Below are 14,849 nucleotides of genomic sequence, written 5' to 3'. Positions count from 1 at the left end.
GCGTCTACCCTTAAGATCTGGGGAGCAGCTGCGCGTCTGGTTCGAGGAGAAGTCGCAATCCGACCACCAGCTACAGCATATGCGCTCTTCCACGAATGGACACCCTCCAAGCATTCAAAGCGAGGAGCTTGCACGTAGTGATGCTGCCGACGTTGTTCACGCTTCTCTGGAGCCTGCACACACAGCCGCGGAAAAGGCCGCAACCTCTCACACACCGACCAGTGCACATCTGCCTACGCACTTTCATGACCCGGCTCAATGGAGAAACTATTTCTAACACACCAAGTCTATTGCGTCCCTCAGCAAAGCAGTTGGCAGCCAAACCCGTGGACGGACGCTAGTCATGCACGGGTGCGCTATCTCCATCGGGACCGAGGACCGAGTCTCCTAGGTTTGCGGGGATTTGATCCTCCATCTGAACCGTCATCTGCATACGATCCAATTCGCAAGACAGCACAGTGCGCAAAGCATCTCGCTTAACATGGAAACATATGACAGGGAAGCGGACTCAATTACAGAGGGCGACCAGCGGCCGTCCAAGAGGAGGAGGAGCACTGCGACAACTTTGCATCCACCTCGTGAAGTTGGACTGATGCGCAGTATCCCCGGTGACAAGATCTCGAGCTTTGTTGGCAGTTCTAGTGGCGTCTACTTCATTCGTTCCGTTTACAGTGCTTTTCGTTCGCACCTCAATGCGACAGCTCCTATTCCATCTCCAGAGGTTCCCGGAGAAGATGACAACCTGCCTTCCGCATCTCCAAATGGGTCCAAACGGATATGGCGTGGCAATGAAGTGGCTCCGCATGGATCGTCAACCATCACTTTCCAGAAGCTAGTTGATTGGAGTCAGAGCTACTTCGCAAACTGGCATCCAGCTTATCCGTTCCTCCATGCCCCGGCTGTCCTTAGTTTCTTTGAGAGCCTATCGCAGGGACGCGATGCAAGAGAATCCCCAACTTCAGATTCCGAATTCATCATACTGAGGGCCATAATGTCTATATCGCTTGCGGATCGACGCCAAAGCTCGTCCGACAATGAGGAACCATATCCAGCGGAGCTTGTTTTCCAGTCTTACGACGAGGCAAGCAACAGTGTCCAGCACGCGTTTTCGCAGCCAGTCTCCATGCAATCCCTCCAAGCTGCTCTAAGTGTGCAGTTGTTCCTTGTTTCAATGCTTCGATTCAACGCCGCTTCTCGGCTTGGAGGGCTCATCATCCGCATGGCCCTTCAGATGGGTCTTCATCGTTGCCCACAACGGTATCCATCTTTCTCTCCTATTCAAAGAGAGCTTCGACATCGTGTATTTTTCTCACTGTATTGTATCGATCGGTTTATTTGTCAGTCGACTGGTCTTCCACTCAGCCTGCGTGATGACGACATTGATGGTGAGCAGATCCCCTACCCCAGACAAGACTGCGTATGTAATGTACTGATGAAATCTTCGATGTAGTCTGCTATCCAAGTCTCGAGCGCCATGCCGATGGCCAAGCTTCTTCAGGTATAATATGGCCCATTGGACGTGGCGCACATCTGACAGCCAAGTAGATGGCCGGTTGCGACTATTGGAGTTCCTGTCACGACATTGCCATATTCGAGGAGATATCATGGAGTTCAAGCACAAGAGCATCCAGCATGCACAAAGGGAGACAGACCAAGCCATGGTCATCACCTCAAAGCTCGTAAAGCTCGCAAACGACGTTGATGAGTTTATCGACTTCGATGAGAATCATCCCCCGACATTGTCACCGTTTCACAGCACACTCTTGAAAATACTGCACCACGAGTCAGTGGTATCCTTGAATCGCCCTATCATCGCTTCCAACAGTAGCGGCTCGACATATGAGGCAGCTTTGCAACAGTGCATTGGATCGGCGCGAGCGATCATTACATCGTTGCACGACGCTATCGCGACTACTCCTCTTAGGGAGCAGGCTTCATTTACCTTATTTTGGCCTTCATTTACCTGGTAAGTACACAGCTGCACCATTCAGATCTATGGTACTGACTATATCTACTACAGGGCAGTATGGATGAGCACCTTCATCTTGTTTCACGCTGCCTATACTAAGCACGTCTCCACAGCCATGGTTTCAAGGTCCGTTGATATTTGTTAGGCATAGTTCATCCTGCTCACATGATGTCGTATAGATTGGCAGATAAAAGCCTCAGGGTACTGGAACACCTGGCGCGCAGAGGAAGTGTTTGGCCCGAGGCCTGCGGCGCAGCCATCAAAGACCTACAGACTCGGTTGACGCGCAACACAAGCAAGAGAATATGGGAAAGCGGGGTAATCAGGCCCGAGAGTTCAACGCCGTCTCCATATGACAACGCTACTTCGGTCGCGTCGCCCCATGTGATTACGTCGCATACCCCGACCCAGACCACGATACCTACCTTGTCAGAGCCTGCCCAGGAACATATCGTTGCAGATGCCACGCCCACTCATCGCCCGGGCGCTCGAGTCACCGCCACTGGGCGTATTTCGCGGGGGTCGTACGATCTCGACAATATATCGGTGCCAGCGGACACCGGTTCGTACGTGCAGACGAGTGACAACAATCCTAACATTGTACCTTTAGGTGACTTTTCTCAAAACGGTCTAACACTGGATCAATCTTTTCCATTTTCAAGCAACGATGACCACGATCCATTTGCCGGCTTCGACATTCCTTTTTGGCTAGGTCAGGATCAGTACGCTGGGATGATCAATGAATGGTCCTGAACGAAACGTTCGCAGGAATGTATGTCAATTGCGTCAAAAAATGTATCAATTGTAGCTGATGAGCATAAGAGACTCGCAGCCTGAAACCCGCCCAGATTGACGCTGCCCGTTTCCGACAACCTATCCTGTTCGAACCCTCATCCAACACTGTGTTTATCGGGTGTCGACCGCAATACTTTAGTATGCGTAATACACGTGCTCTTCCGGTCTTTCCTGCCTCAACTTTCTGTTCGTCATTTGGAGCCAGACTCTCATCGCCCAAGCGCAAGCGATCGTCATGAAGGCAAACGCAGCGTTGCTCGCCATCGCAGTCAAGTATTTCGGTCCATCGCTTTTGGCTATATTGCGTCAGTACAATCTCGGCATTCAAATCGGCGGAACGTACGATAGAGGTATGCTGTGTAGATGTAACTCGCGTTTGCAACCACATTGACGATCGACAATGATACAGCCTTCTTCTCCGCCGTCTGTCCCAGCGTCGCCGACACCCAGCCGAGAATGACCGAGTTAACCGCGTACGCACCCGAAGCGAATAAGAAGCAGGAAACATATCTCGCTGCAACGTTCATCGTAACGCATGAGATAACGAAGCCAACCAACGCAGCACCCATGCATACAGTGATATGCCAGGTCCTCTCGTTGAACCTACCCGAAGTCAAGCCAATGACAATGCCGAAAAGGCCAGACACCAGGTATGGTGGGCAAGTAAGCACGAGCGTGATTGTGCGATCAAAGCCGAGACTGCCCACAACAGTGGGGAAGAAGTTATTGAAGCTGCAGGCTGAGAGGTGCATGTTCTGCATGAAACAGAAGAGATATAAACGGGGATCGCGGATGGCTTGTGCGAATCCGGCGCGTGCGCCTTTGGAGGCTTCGATGCCCACTGTGTCGCGGACTATGCGGTCGTGCGCCAGTTGCCTCTCTTCGGGCGTGAGCCAGCGGGTGGTCAGGGGGAAGTCGGGAAGCATCCACATGCCAACAATGGCAATGGCGAATGTTACGATACCTGTAAGGGTTGTTAGCATTTTTTACATGCCGCCGGACATGCATCAATACGACGAACCCTCAATGATGAAAAGCCATTTCCACCCTGCAATGCCATGAACGCCGCCCAGCGAGGCGAACGTCGCTTCGGCGATTAAACCAGAGAACGAGGTAGCAAAGATGTTGCCCGAATACAGGATACTTAGTCGTGTTGCAATCTCCTTGCGAGTGTAAAAGAGCGAGAGCAGGTAGATAGCTCCAGGATCTATGATCATCAGTACCTCGCCCGGCCGTCTGCACTTCATCACTTACAGTACGGTGCCTCTGCCACACCCAAGAAGAAGCGCACAAGCACCAGCCCCGTGTAGTTGTGCGTCAGCGCCGTGCAAGCCGAAACCACAGCCCAGGCCATCATGCACGCGCACATGAAGATCGAGGGCCTGACCTTTTGCGAGGACATGAGCATGTTCGACGGGACCTGCATCAGCAGATACCCAACGAACAGGATACTGATAGCGGTGTTATACTGGCTGCCCACCAAGCCCAAGTCGTCCTCGAGGTTGTCAAGACGTGCTTGGGTGATGGCGTTGCGATCGAGGTAATTCTGGGTCCGACTGTCAGCTTCCTTTGTATCTACAGCGTCCCCCTTGGGCTCTGCAGACGCGAAAATCTACTCACAAGGAAATACATCGCCCAGAGGATAGTCATGATTCGAATGTCCAACTTGCGCACAAGCTTGATTTCCTCGGGGCTGGTCTTCTTCACAGCACCGGAGTAGTCGCCGCCAGTCTCGACCTGCTTCTCATCGACAGGCGCATCCTCGAGTAGAATCCCGGCGGGCTTCTCGCTCTCGATCTCTTTGAGTGTGGCGTGGGGAGGCATTGTGAGCACTCAAAAGAAGAGATATGATGAGATTGACAGCGTCAATGGCAAGGACAAGGCAAGACAGTGCTCAGTCCAGGATGCTCTGAACCACAACGCTGGATCTATGAAACACCTCGCGACTTTTATAGGGGCTCCAACCCAAACTTTCACCCCATGGGGTCTCATGGGGTTCAGCTTGGCGGTGAATGCCAAGATGGTGAGGTTGCGGGCGGAGATTCAAAGTGCGGCTCGCAACGCATGCTCTGGGGATGGTGTGGGCTCGTAGCACAATCGGATGGTTCATTAGAGGGGAGATTCGACGGTTTCTGGGGTTTTCTTGCGGGGTAATGGGTGGATTTGTTCCCAACAAAGCGGAAGCCTTGGGTGACGATGTACGATGTTCATATCTAAGTTTGGTTAGTTCTCATGAACACAGTGCCACACGGATCGATGCATAGCGGATCCAAGCATTTGCTTCTAGTGCTAGCTGGTCGATATTGCTCTCTTGTGAACACAGGAGCTATGCGGCACGACGAGCATGCACACAATGAGTCAGGAATCTATGACCCACAGTACAATTTTGAATCCTCGTGCCTGGTCCCTCAGATGACCTCGACCTTCTCCACCCCCCTCTCCTTGTCCATCACAACCCGAACATGCCTCCCACTCCCCTGCCCAAAGAACCCTCCCCGCAGCCCCTCAAGATACAGCTCGTACGCGGGCATATAGCCCCTCACGAACGCCCTCACACTCTCATCCGACATGCCCGCCCCCTTGACCTTCCACATCGCATGCTCCTGCTGCAGCCTCCACCGATACACATTCCTCAGATCCTCCGTGTCCAGATGCACGAAAAAGTCAAAATGCTGCGGGCCCATGAAGGTCTCGTTGTACTGCTCCAGATGGCGGTTGACCTCCTGGATGTGCGCGAAGGCGTGGTCCGGCAGTGTGACGATGCACTCTGGGTTGGCATCTGGCGGGGCCGCTCGGGCGGCGTCGTGTTTGGAGTGCAAGGTCGCGTCGGGAATGGCGCGGAAGCCGACGCACCAGCCTTCAAAGACGACGACGTCGGGCTTGGAGGCGCAGTGCGGCCAGGAGGGGCGCGGGGCGCGGTCGCCTTCGCCGTTGAAGCGGCTTTTGTCGAACGCGGGGATGGCGACGCCTGAGCTACTGCTGTCGTCCCAATTTCTCAGCGCTTGCAGTGTATCGTGGGCGAGTTGCTGGTCGTGGGTTCCTGGCTGCCCGCGTGTGCGGTATAGCTTGTTATCTGGATCTTGGTCCCTCCGCGCTACAAGGTTGTCGTGGGTGTGGTAGAAGTCGTCCAGGGAGACCGTGATGGCGTGAAGATTGTAATTCGATGACAGCACGTCTACAATCTTGCCAGCCCATGTTGACTTTCCGCTTCCTTGAAGGCCAGTGATGCCGAGCACGATTGGGTGGGGTGATTGTTGTTTGTGTGAGCGGAACTTAGGAACCAGGAGTTCTAGGATTTGCTGCACGCTTGCGTCTAAGGACGACATTGTGAAATACGGAGTCGTGAAGATGTCAAGACCTCAACAGCACACTTGCCTATTTGGTGGAGGAAAGCAGTGTGACGTCTGGATGCCCAGAACACTCGATAACGTGACCCGAAGCCTTAACATGCCGCTATCCCGAGGTCTGGAACCAGGTACCGGGCCGATGGTTAGTGGTGGCGCATCGCACATTAAAACTCCGAAGCAGCTAGCAAGCAGATGTGCGGTCTTTCTTTTTGCGATGAACCCCACTAGTCCCCCGCTCTCGATAGCCGCGCCTGCGTACTCTGTTGGTGGATGCGCTTTGATACTGCGCGTATGATGAGCGAGAGAGCAAAATATAAAAACGTGATGTAAATCTGCTTCTTGCCATAACTCATCACGTTCTCTTCTCCGCTGCTACATTCGTACTATTCACAAACAAACATGTCGCCACATGCTCTTCAGAACAAGTACTCCATCGCAACGATGGGTGCGGATGGTATCGGCCCCGAAGTTGTCGATGCGAGTGTGCAGGTGATGAAGAAGTTGGTAGAGCTGGATGGCTCGTTCGAGCTCGCTTTCGAGAACTTCGATTGGAGCAGCGACACATACAAGAAGACAGGAAAGTACATTCCAGATGGCGGACTTGATGCGCTCAAGAAACATGATGCGATACTTTTCGGTGCCGTCGGCGCGCCTGGTGAGTTCAACCATACAGATGAAAACTGGTTTTACTTATCATTAGCTAGATGTTCCCGATCACATTTCACTCTGGGGTCTCCGGTTAGCTATCTGCCAGCCATTCCAGCAATACGCCAACGTACGTCCCACAAAGATTTTCCGAGGGACGTCATCGCCACTACGGAAAGCTGAGCACGGTGATTTGGACTGGGTTATCATCCGTGAGAACAGCGAAGGAGAGTACGCCGGCCAGGGTGGACGATCACACCGTGGCCAGCCATGGGAGACTGCGACAGAGGTAGCTATCTTCTCGCGACATGGCGTAGAGCGCATTATGCGTTTTGCGTTCGAATCCGCGCAAAAGCGCCCAAGGAAATTGCTCACAGTCGTCACGAAGAGCAACGCTCAAAGAAACGGCATGGTGCTCTGGGATGAAGTGGCTGCTGAGGTTGCGAAGGAGTTTCCGGATGTCAAGTGGGATAAGATGCTGGTAGATGCGATGACTTGCCGTATGGTCCTTGACCCGAAGTCGTTAGACACCATTGTGGCTACCAACCTTGTAAGCGCTCCTTCCAGAGTCATCTGTTGATTTTGTTTGCTGACAACAAGCAGCACGCCGATATCCTTTCTGATCTTGCTGCCGCCCTCGCTGGTTCGATCGGCATTGCACCAACCAGCAACCTGGACCCTACACGACAAAATCCCAGGTAAGCATATTGTTCGCTCCTGACTCATCTTCCACGCTAATAGCGGTTATCAGTATGTTCGAGCCTATCCACGGCTCCGCATTTGACATTACTGGCAAAGGCGTTGCGAACCCTGTCGCAACATTCTGGACAGCCGCCGAGATGTTGACCTGGCTAGGCGAGGAGGAAGCCGCTAAGAAAATGATGGAAGCCGTCGAAGCGGTGACTGAACGGGGTATTACAACGCGCGACCTTGGCGGGTCGGCAGGAACGAAGGAGGTGACTGATGCGGTATGTCAGGAACTTGAGAAGGTATACAGTACAGTGCCAGCCAAGAAGGCATGAAGATTTGGGATTTCACGATAGACTAGCATGTTCAATGACATTCATCTCATACACTTACCCAATACTGGTCCAACCAACTCAGCATCGCCAGGAATTCGCAGCTGTACACTTGTCAAGGCTGGCTTCAGCCTGCTGAATTTTCAATAACATGGCTATGTCGTCGCTCCCACACAGATTATGGGCTTTGATAAACTCAATGAGGTTTCTGGGTGAACTTAGTGCCCCTTCTGGTTCGGCCGCCTAACTACAGCATGCAGATCCAATAGGAAACTTAGGCACAATCTTATATACGCATACAAATGTACTGCAGATGGGATGTTCGGTCTTACGTCTCGCGATAATCAACTCAATTTCACGACTGGTTGCTCTCAGGAAGAACAAGAAGACCACAAAGGCCTCGAATCCAGGTGCATACGTGCAATTAACCAGAATGGAGATGCTTGGGTACGCCAGAGACTGTATAACACCTAATATCCAAGAGGAGGCCTCTCGTCGCATTCCAAAAGTCTGCGGTTGGTTCTGAGAGCCCCTGCGAAACGCCAGGACAACACGGGATCGGTTTGACTGGTATCCGGCAATTTGGCCACGTAGCGCTCTTCAGGTGCTTGGACATTACATATCCACAGCGGAAGGTTTCGATAACGCTCTTCAGCTCGCACTGAAATTCACGCGCAGTCACAACAAGCTCAGGCTCGACACATTGGCATCCCGAGCATTCTGTCACAGTCGATTTTACGAAAGAAACGCTAAGTTACAGACAGGATTGGCCAACGCGACGCTTCCATCATCTACATTACTTCATGGACGGGTCTCTCGAAGAACTCTTTGAATGGCCATTTCACTTGTGCGAGACCCCTACAGACGCTGAGCTCGAAGAGATGGAAGACCTCTTGGCCGAACACTGTGAAGGTACCCTTAAACACTCATATGAACACATACAACTTGCAAAACGATCCACAGATATCGGGTGGCGGTTTTTAGCGACTGCCACTTGTATACAATTTTTCCGACAGCTGGCACCTGCGCAATGACGTCAATTACGCCAGCTGTCTATCTTAGGAGGTTTCCAATCAGCACGCTCTCCAGAAAGCCACGTTCGTGAGCTTTCTCCTTACTATGCGGAAATTCCTCAAAGCAGTATTGAAATGCGCATCGGGTTTCGAAGTCCTTTTACCCGAAAGTTGGACCAAATTAATACGCCGAAATAAGTGGGGTTGCAAGCGTGATGACTGCGTGAAAATCATTTCTATCTTGATGGCTTTCAAAGCGTGGGTGTACCACATAAGATTGTTGCCATCCTTGGCTTCCCCGAGTATGTATTGTCCATCTGCCTTGAAGGCGGATGTGACAAGTCACAGCAAATATGGGAACACGTGAAATTGGCTGCGTGTATGCAGGAAGCTTTCCTGACATGGTGCATCGACACTTGCCAATAGCCTGATTCTCCACGGGACGAGCTCTATAATTACACCATGACACCCCGTGAACCTTGACTTCCAGATCCAAGAACATGATCCGCTAACTCTTACAGATATACCCGGATATTTCGCACAGACTTTGAAGGACACGATTCAAGGAGTAGGTCTCTTTCGATTCGAAGGAGAAATTGGATCAGTGTGGGATGTAGCTGAACTCATCGATGAGTCCCGTTCGTGGACTTTGGAAAATTGGGACGAGGAATGGGGTGAGCGTGTGCTTGGTCCAAATGCCTTTTCAGCAGGTAGATACGTGCATGGCTCTTGCACAGAGATTAAGCGTTCAGGATCACAATCCGGTATGAGAAGAGGCTGAGCTACGCTGGCTTACAGACTCCATTGACGTTAGAACATCCTTGAAACTTTAGTTCCTCCTCTTAAGCCTGCAGATCACATCTGTCTGTACGATGAAGCTGGCGTTGTGTATTTTCCATGGGCGATTATGAGCCATGTCGACAGTGAACGTGCGCAGAATGGCGGGTACAAGCTTGTGGATCTCAGCAAGCGCAAGCTATGTATTCATCTGATCAGCATGTCACACAAGTAGACAGTTTGTGAAGGGTCAACTTACGTTCTTTCCAGCGCACGGGCGAGTTCCCACACCGAAACTGATATAAGCTCTGTCCATAGCCTTGGATCGTTCCTCGTCCTGTAGCCATCGCTCGGGTCTGAAAATATCCGCGTCATGACCAAAGACTTCCTTGTCCATTTGGATGATATGCGGGTTCATACCAACTCGGTACCCAGACGGAATGACATGACCTGAAAGCTGGACCCCTTCGGGCGGAGAATACCTCTGAATCTGGACGGCAAAGCTAGGGAATATCCTGGAAGCTTCCTTGATTACAGCGCAGACATAGGGGCAAGATGCGACAACCTCTTGGTGCTTGGGTGGCCAGCTGAGGTCCCCGGCGGCGAAAGCTTCGTCGACCTCGGCAGTAGCCTTGGCCATTGTCTCAGGATTCTTCATCATGTAGTAGAAGATGGAACGGAGTAGGATGGACGTGCTATCTGCTCCAGCCATACTAGTAGAGCATACTCAGTCATTTGCGTTTGGACAGAGGGTTGTATCTCGAAACTTACATTCCAACATGCATCTCTGCCATGACATTATGTTCTGTGAAATTGACCTTCTCTCCCTTCTCGTGAACGATGGTGAGCAGTTGAGAGAGAATGTCGTGGCGCTTTGAAGTGGCGTCTTCGGCAGCTTTCATTTGTTCCTTAGTGTTCTGAATGGCAATTGCCCTGATGCCGTCTACTGCGATTACAGCCTTGAGGAGCTTGGGAATAGCGACAGCACAGGCCATTACAGGATAGCGTAAGTAGGTTGGAGTCATGGTGACAACGGAAAGAAAGGGCACTAGATCCGTAAGCAGTGATCCCTGAAGCCTGGGTACAGAGGTAGAGGCATTTTAAGCGAAAATGTACGTACTAGCCAAGTGAACAGACTCGATGTATTTTCCATGGTCGTGACGATTCTCCATGAAACCAAATTGCTTCCCAAAGAAGACGGCACCGATGATGTCGAACGCATACCTTGCAGTGTTAGGATCACGTCACGTTGGGCAAGAGAACGACGTACATCTCCAGCCACAATCCAAAGTCGAAGCTCTCTTCTCGATCGGCGAATTCTTCCATACGATTCACGAACAATCGTAAACAGTCGTCCATCTGGTCTTCATTACGCAAGATACTCCCCATTGTAAAGGCACCAGCAATGATTTTCTTGTAAGCTGCATGGTCTTTGCCGAGCAACGTGGTGAACATGTCAGGGCGTTCGTGGAACTGAGGCACCGCGCGCCATGGCAGGTACCAAACGGTCTTCTCCAAGGGCTTCTGTGTACGATAAATGACTGGAATATCGGCAGGCACGCCCGAAGAGACCTCATCGGGAGCAATGCGAACAAGAGGCCCATACTGATCATGTGCCTTGCGAAGCTCGATCTCGAAATCTCCAACGTGCATTCTCCACATGAGCCATGTCCTCGATATGGAGGGCCACAGAGGTCCAGGGACGGATGCGAGAGGGTGAAGGGTACGTGTGTATATGACCCAACCGGTATAGTAGACGACGAACGCAAGAGGCACGTAAACACAGGCCCAAACGCTCAGGCTCGGCCCTGAAGGGAGAATGGTAAGAAGCGCCATCGGAATGGGTAGCTGTGCGAGGTGGGCGACACAGCGCGTGCAACAATGTGGCCCGAAGGTCTGGTTCTATTTCAGACAGGGCCCCATTCGTCCACCGACTCGTGCGACGGCGGGAAGACATGGAGAAGATAGGCCAGTCGGCCCGCAGAGCAACCGTTGCGAGCGAACCGCAAGCAGTGTAGGTTGGGGTCTGCAATGGTTAGCTCGGGCGAAAACAAAATACCACTCCAGCGCAAGCCTACGAAAACCCGTCGAAGGGCCCCCAGACGTTTCACGCATGTGGGTCGCTACTACCCGATGACAGGGTACGGGTGCTCGTTCGGGCTAGACAACGCACGAAAGGTTGATCAATGTCATACGACAGGCTGCCGATCGCGCCTTTGATTGGGAAAACTCCCGACTGCATGTGATGAGTTGCACGCTCCGCGCGGACTTATGCCCAAAGCAGGCGCATCGTCGGGTCTGAGCCGCCTCTCTGTGCAACAGGCCCACGCACGTTATGGACTCCAGCTAACGGCTCGGCCCTCTGCTCGGGGACGGACACGCGCCTATTGAGCACTAGAGATACTCGTAGCCCCTGCGAAGGATTGCATAAAACCGTTTTTCCCGGCAAACGCCCATGGAGGCACTGGCCCACTGCCGAACCCCATGTGGTGGTCACTGCAATGCCTGACAAAAGTTCTGGACGCTGTGGTGTCGTCTTGGTTCGTGGTCGACTTTTCTACCTTCTGCGGGCTGAGATTTGACATAGGACAGTTCACCGTCGTGTTCTTCATTGATGCTCACGATGCGGTGGACTAGTCTTTTGGGCCTTGTGCTTGCTTTCTTTAGCTTTTCAATATGCCCTGTACTGGGCCAACTTCCTGACTGCGCCGTAAGTAATTGCTGCCATGGATCGAACGGCCCCGACATGATAGAACACTAACAGACTTTAGCAAACATGTTTTGGAGCGGCCGTCCAAAACCAGACGGAATGCAAACCCACCGACATGCCTTGCATTTGCGCATCGCCTGCGATAAACGCAGCGATACAAGGCTGTGTAGGCGCATCGTGTACAATCAGGCAGACTCTAGGTACGCTCCACTCCGCTAGGATGATACCTCCAGAATCACGATCTGACTTGAGCAGTCGCGGTCAACACAACGCAAACGATGTGCCATGCGCCAATTCGTGACAAGACCGGCAAACTCCTGTGGGTTTCAATCGTGTCCGGTGCCCTCGCACTTCTGGCTATAATTATGCGATCTACTGTGGCGCTTCTCTCTGAGAATTGGAGATGGGACGACGTGGTAGGATACTCCCTCGTGCGAGATCGCCTTACCACGGAGACACTTCGCATCGAACCCCACTAACGTGACCCCACTGACACCGTACCCGCTATAGTGCGCCCTCGCGGCCTGGTTCTTCTCAATTCCTTTGACAGTGCTCCAATTGATCACACCTGGTCTCGGCTTGGGGAAGGATACGTGGACGGTGGAACCATGGAAAATAATCAGGGTCCTGCAGGTCGGTCCTACGCCAACACCTCTCGGCCCTACACAAGCTGACCTTTTCCAGATGATCTATGCATCGCAAGCCGGTTACTTCATAACGATCGGGTTCACCAAGATGACATTCCTGTTCTTCTTCCTCTATATCTTCCCGTCGAAGGGCGTCCGCGTGACAGTCTTCATACTCATGGGTATCACGGTGTGCCACTCTTTGGGATTTGAGCTGGCATTGATATTCTCTTGTCTCCCTATCAAGGCCGTCTGGACTGGTTGGATGAGAGAGGAGCCTTACCAGTACTGCATGAACCAGAATGCGTTCATCTATGCCGCAGCTGGCACAAACCTTGCCATCGATTTGGGCGTATTGGTGGTGCCAATCCCACAGCTTTTAAAGCTGAAGCTGAGTTTGAGGCGGAAGTTTTTCCTGCTCTGCATCTTCAGCACAGGCTTCCTGTGAGTATCTCCAATCTTACCTGCCGCTTGGTATACTAAGTCATACCTAGGACGATGATAGTCTCATGTATTCGTATACAAACTATTGCCACATACGGCAATTCGAGCAATCCCATGTACGACAGCCTCGAAGCTGCTTTATACTCAGTCTTGGAACAGAACGTTGGGATAATTTGCATCTGCATGCCAATGTTCAGACGGTTCCTCGGCCACTTGTTCCCTAGATGTTTCGCATCTTCTGACGATGATTCGAATTTCAAGGTAGAATTCTCTATTTTGGGCACGGATCCCGAAACGATCCGCTAACTGTACGTGACAGTACGATGACGGAACGCCCAACGCTCGGTTATCCAGTGGAAAGCGGAGCACCCCGAGGAACAAGATATCGACCTTAGACGGTAGCTTATTCGAGACACAGATCACGAAGACTGTGGACACCAGGGTGTCCTCGAATCAGTTGGATGATGAGGTGGGGCTCGTGGAGCTGCAGAACGATGGCAAGCATCTGGCAGCCAGCCCATGATCTGCATCGAGTCAGAAATTACTGGAACAAGATCTCCGAGGCGGATCTGGACCTCCATCACCGCGGTCCGACCTGTCACGGCCGCGTGTGACACCACGCGGCTTCGCATGGTCTGATAATAGCCATGGACATCGATCGTAGCACCGGGTAGCGTACGATCGACCTCAGAGAGCCACATCAAGGCTTTGGAAAACATGCCGGCTGCAAAGAAATGTATGCAGAAAGAATCTTAGGGTGATCCCGGCGGTTAGAGGTCGTCCAACATGATTGCGGTATGAGGCTACAAGCCCATGAGATACTGCCAATGGCCGGGCCCGAATCAGGAATAGATACTCTTAACGAGCTCATGGCAATGTCACTCTTTTCAACGACTAAGGTGTATCCGCCGCTTCGCCCTAGGCTTTCCACTTGGTCATCATCAAATTAGATGCTCCCGACCTACATGCGTGAGATTGATGGACCTTCCTCGTTATACAAGGAAAGTAAAGCGCAAACGTAGTACGGCACCATGGTATTGGAACCGAAGTAGCGCGTTCCCCGATATCCTTGCTTCACTGTCAACGCGTAGTTATTCCTACGTACTCGAAGCGTTCGCCGATCCTATCTCCAATTCGTTGAGCCCTCGTATATCTTGTTCTGGTCGATCTATCCACCGTCTTTCCATCACCCGAAAATGAGCACCACTGCCGTCATTGCTGTCGTAGCCCCACAAACGAACATCCTAGATGACGAGACCACAGCATGAAATCTGCATTTGGAAGAAACCGGTATACATGGCCTTGGCGGCAAAGGGAAACTTCCTGCTGGAAGCCCGCCGGATGGCGCCATCGCGTTGGAGAATTTTCACAACGCGATCGAAGCGCACCTATCGTCCCTACGCGATGTGAATCACGCGCATAGCATAGCTCTTGTAGTCAACACGGACACGGACGCCATTGCGGAGCTCGCCGCTCCGGAAGAAGAGGCCCAGGATGACCGAGA

The 14,849-nt window shown here is 52.1% G+C and overlaps 6 protein-coding genes across 6 annotated transcripts; 3 read left to right on the top strand and 3 right to left on the bottom strand.

Annotated features, from left to right (window-relative positions):
- Window positions 1-481: 481 nt before the first annotated feature.
- On the top strand, window positions 482-2,722 carry CC84DRAFT_1079410 (uncharacterized protein; the record flags this gene model as incomplete). The annotated part of the gene is made up of 5 exons (XM_018173847.1): window positions 482-1,385; window positions 1,451-1,498; window positions 1,543-1,966; window positions 2,021-2,095; window positions 2,149-2,722. 5 exons carry the CDS (start codon window positions 482-484, stop codon window positions 2,720-2,722), a joined length of 2,025 nt encoding a protein of 674 aa, XP_018041646.1.
- A 177-nt stretch (window positions 2,723-2,899) lies between these two features.
- CC84DRAFT_1132941 (MFS general substrate transporter) lies at window positions 2,900-4,985 on the bottom strand (the record flags this gene model as incomplete). The annotated part of the gene is made up of 5 exons (XM_018175954.1): window positions 4,385-4,985; window positions 4,019-4,310; window positions 3,786-3,971; window positions 3,108-3,728; window positions 2,900-3,060 (listed from the first exon to the last, which is right to left on the bottom strand). The coding sequence occupies exons 1-5, from the start codon at window positions 4,586-4,588 to the stop codon at window positions 2,900-2,902; spliced, it is 1,464 nt and encodes a 487-aa protein (XP_018041645.1). The 5' UTR covers window positions 4,589-4,985.
- Window positions 4,986-5,026: 41 nt separating this feature from the next.
- Window positions 5,027-6,198, bottom strand: CC84DRAFT_1158843 (P-loop containing nucleoside triphosphate hydrolase protein). Its single transcript, XM_018177081.1, has one exon. It carries the CDS (start codon window positions 6,088-6,090, stop codon window positions 5,173-5,175), a length of 918 nt encoding a protein of 305 aa, XP_018041644.1. The 5' UTR covers window positions 6,091-6,198; the 3' UTR covers window positions 5,027-5,172.
- A 114-nt stretch (window positions 6,199-6,312) lies between these two features.
- Window positions 6,313-7,814, top strand: CC84DRAFT_1253775 (tartrate dehydrogenase). The gene is made up of 4 exons (XM_018184402.1): window positions 6,313-6,766; window positions 6,816-7,306; window positions 7,360-7,454; window positions 7,508-7,814. The coding sequence occupies exons 1-4, from the start codon at window positions 6,511-6,513 to the stop codon at window positions 7,776-7,778; spliced, it is 1,113 nt and encodes a 370-aa protein (XP_018041643.1). The 5' UTR covers window positions 6,313-6,510; the 3' UTR covers window positions 7,779-7,814.
- A 1,438-nt stretch (window positions 7,815-9,252) lies between these two features.
- CC84DRAFT_1191889 (cytochrome P450) lies at window positions 9,253-11,539 on the bottom strand. The gene is made up of 5 exons (XM_018181215.1): window positions 10,836-11,539; window positions 10,686-10,789; window positions 10,337-10,613; window positions 9,825-10,278; window positions 9,253-9,764 (listed from the first exon to the last, which is right to left on the bottom strand). Exons 1-5 carry the CDS (start codon window positions 11,399-11,401, stop codon window positions 9,618-9,620), a joined length of 1,548 nt encoding a protein of 515 aa, XP_018041642.1. The 5' UTR covers window positions 11,402-11,539; the 3' UTR covers window positions 9,253-9,617.
- Window positions 11,540-11,993: 454 nt separating this feature from the next.
- CC84DRAFT_7245 (uncharacterized protein) lies at window positions 11,994-14,096 on the top strand. The gene is made up of 7 exons (XM_018187185.1): window positions 11,994-12,275; window positions 12,337-12,475; window positions 12,531-12,691; window positions 12,786-12,908; window positions 12,960-13,345; window positions 13,396-13,606; window positions 13,665-14,096. Exons 1-7 carry the CDS (start codon window positions 12,180-12,182, stop codon window positions 13,866-13,868), a joined length of 1,320 nt encoding a protein of 439 aa, XP_018041641.1. The 5' UTR covers window positions 11,994-12,179; the 3' UTR covers window positions 13,869-14,096.
- The last annotated feature ends 753 nt before the right edge of the window (window positions 14,097-14,849 follow it).

This window comes from Paraphaeosphaeria sporulosa, assembly GCF_001642045.1.
Source record: "Paraphaeosphaeria sporulosa strain AP3s5-JAC2a unplaced genomic scaffold CC84scaffold_1, whole genome shotgun sequence".
In the NCBI taxonomy this organism is placed as follows: Eukaryota; Fungi; Ascomycota; class Dothideomycetes; order Pleosporales; family Didymosphaeriaceae; genus Paraphaeosphaeria; species Paraphaeosphaeria sporulosa.
The sequence above is the reverse complement of the archived record's forward strand: the minus strand, read 5'-3'. Positions and strand labels throughout refer to the sequence as shown.

What these genes read in the sequence shown, in the direction of transcription:
- CC84DRAFT_7245 (XM_018187185.1), top strand. Translation starts at nt 12,180, where the DNA reads ATGCTCACGATGCGGTGGACTAGTCTTTTGGGCCTTGTGCTTGCTTTC. An exon ending in ATCTTCAGCACAGGCTTCCT is followed by an intron (nt 13,346 to 13,395) that starts GTGAGTATCTCC and finishes AGTCATACCTAG; the next exon opens with GACGATGATAGTCTCATGTA. An exon ending in ACGATGATTCGAATTTCAAG is followed by an intron (nt 13,607 to 13,664) that starts GTAGAATTCTCT and finishes TGTACGTGACAG; the next exon opens with TACGATGACGGAACGCCCAA.
- CC84DRAFT_1158843 (XM_018177081.1), bottom strand. Translation starts at nt 6,090, where the DNA reads ATGTCGTCCTTAGACGCAAGCGTGCAGCAAATCCTAGAACTCCTGGTT.
- CC84DRAFT_1253775 (XM_018184402.1), top strand. Translation starts at nt 6,511, where the DNA reads ATGTCGCCACATGCTCTTCAGAACAAGTACTCCATCGCAACGATGGGT. An exon ending in CGGTGCCGTCGGCGCGCCTG is followed by an intron (nt 6,767 to 6,815) that starts GTGAGTTCAACC and finishes ATCATTAGCTAG; the next exon opens with ATGTTCCCGATCACATTTCA. An exon ending in CCATTGTGGCTACCAACCTT is followed by an intron (nt 7,307 to 7,359) that starts GTAAGCGCTCCT and finishes GACAACAAGCAG; the next exon opens with CACGCCGATATCCTTTCTGA.
- CC84DRAFT_1191889 (XM_018181215.1), bottom strand. Translation starts at nt 11,401, where the DNA reads ATGGCGCTTCTTACCATTCTCCCTTCAGGGCCGAGCCTGAGCGTTTGG. An exon ending in TTTGGATTGTGGCTGGAGAT is followed by an intron (nt 10,790 to 10,835) that starts GTACGTCGTTCT and finishes TAACACTGCAAG; the next exon opens with GTATGCGTTCGACATCATCG. An exon ending in GCCCGTGCGCTGGAAAGAAC is followed by an intron (nt 9,765 to 9,824) that starts GTAAGTTGACCC and finishes ATGAATACATAG; the next exon opens with CTTGCGCTTGCTGAGATCCA.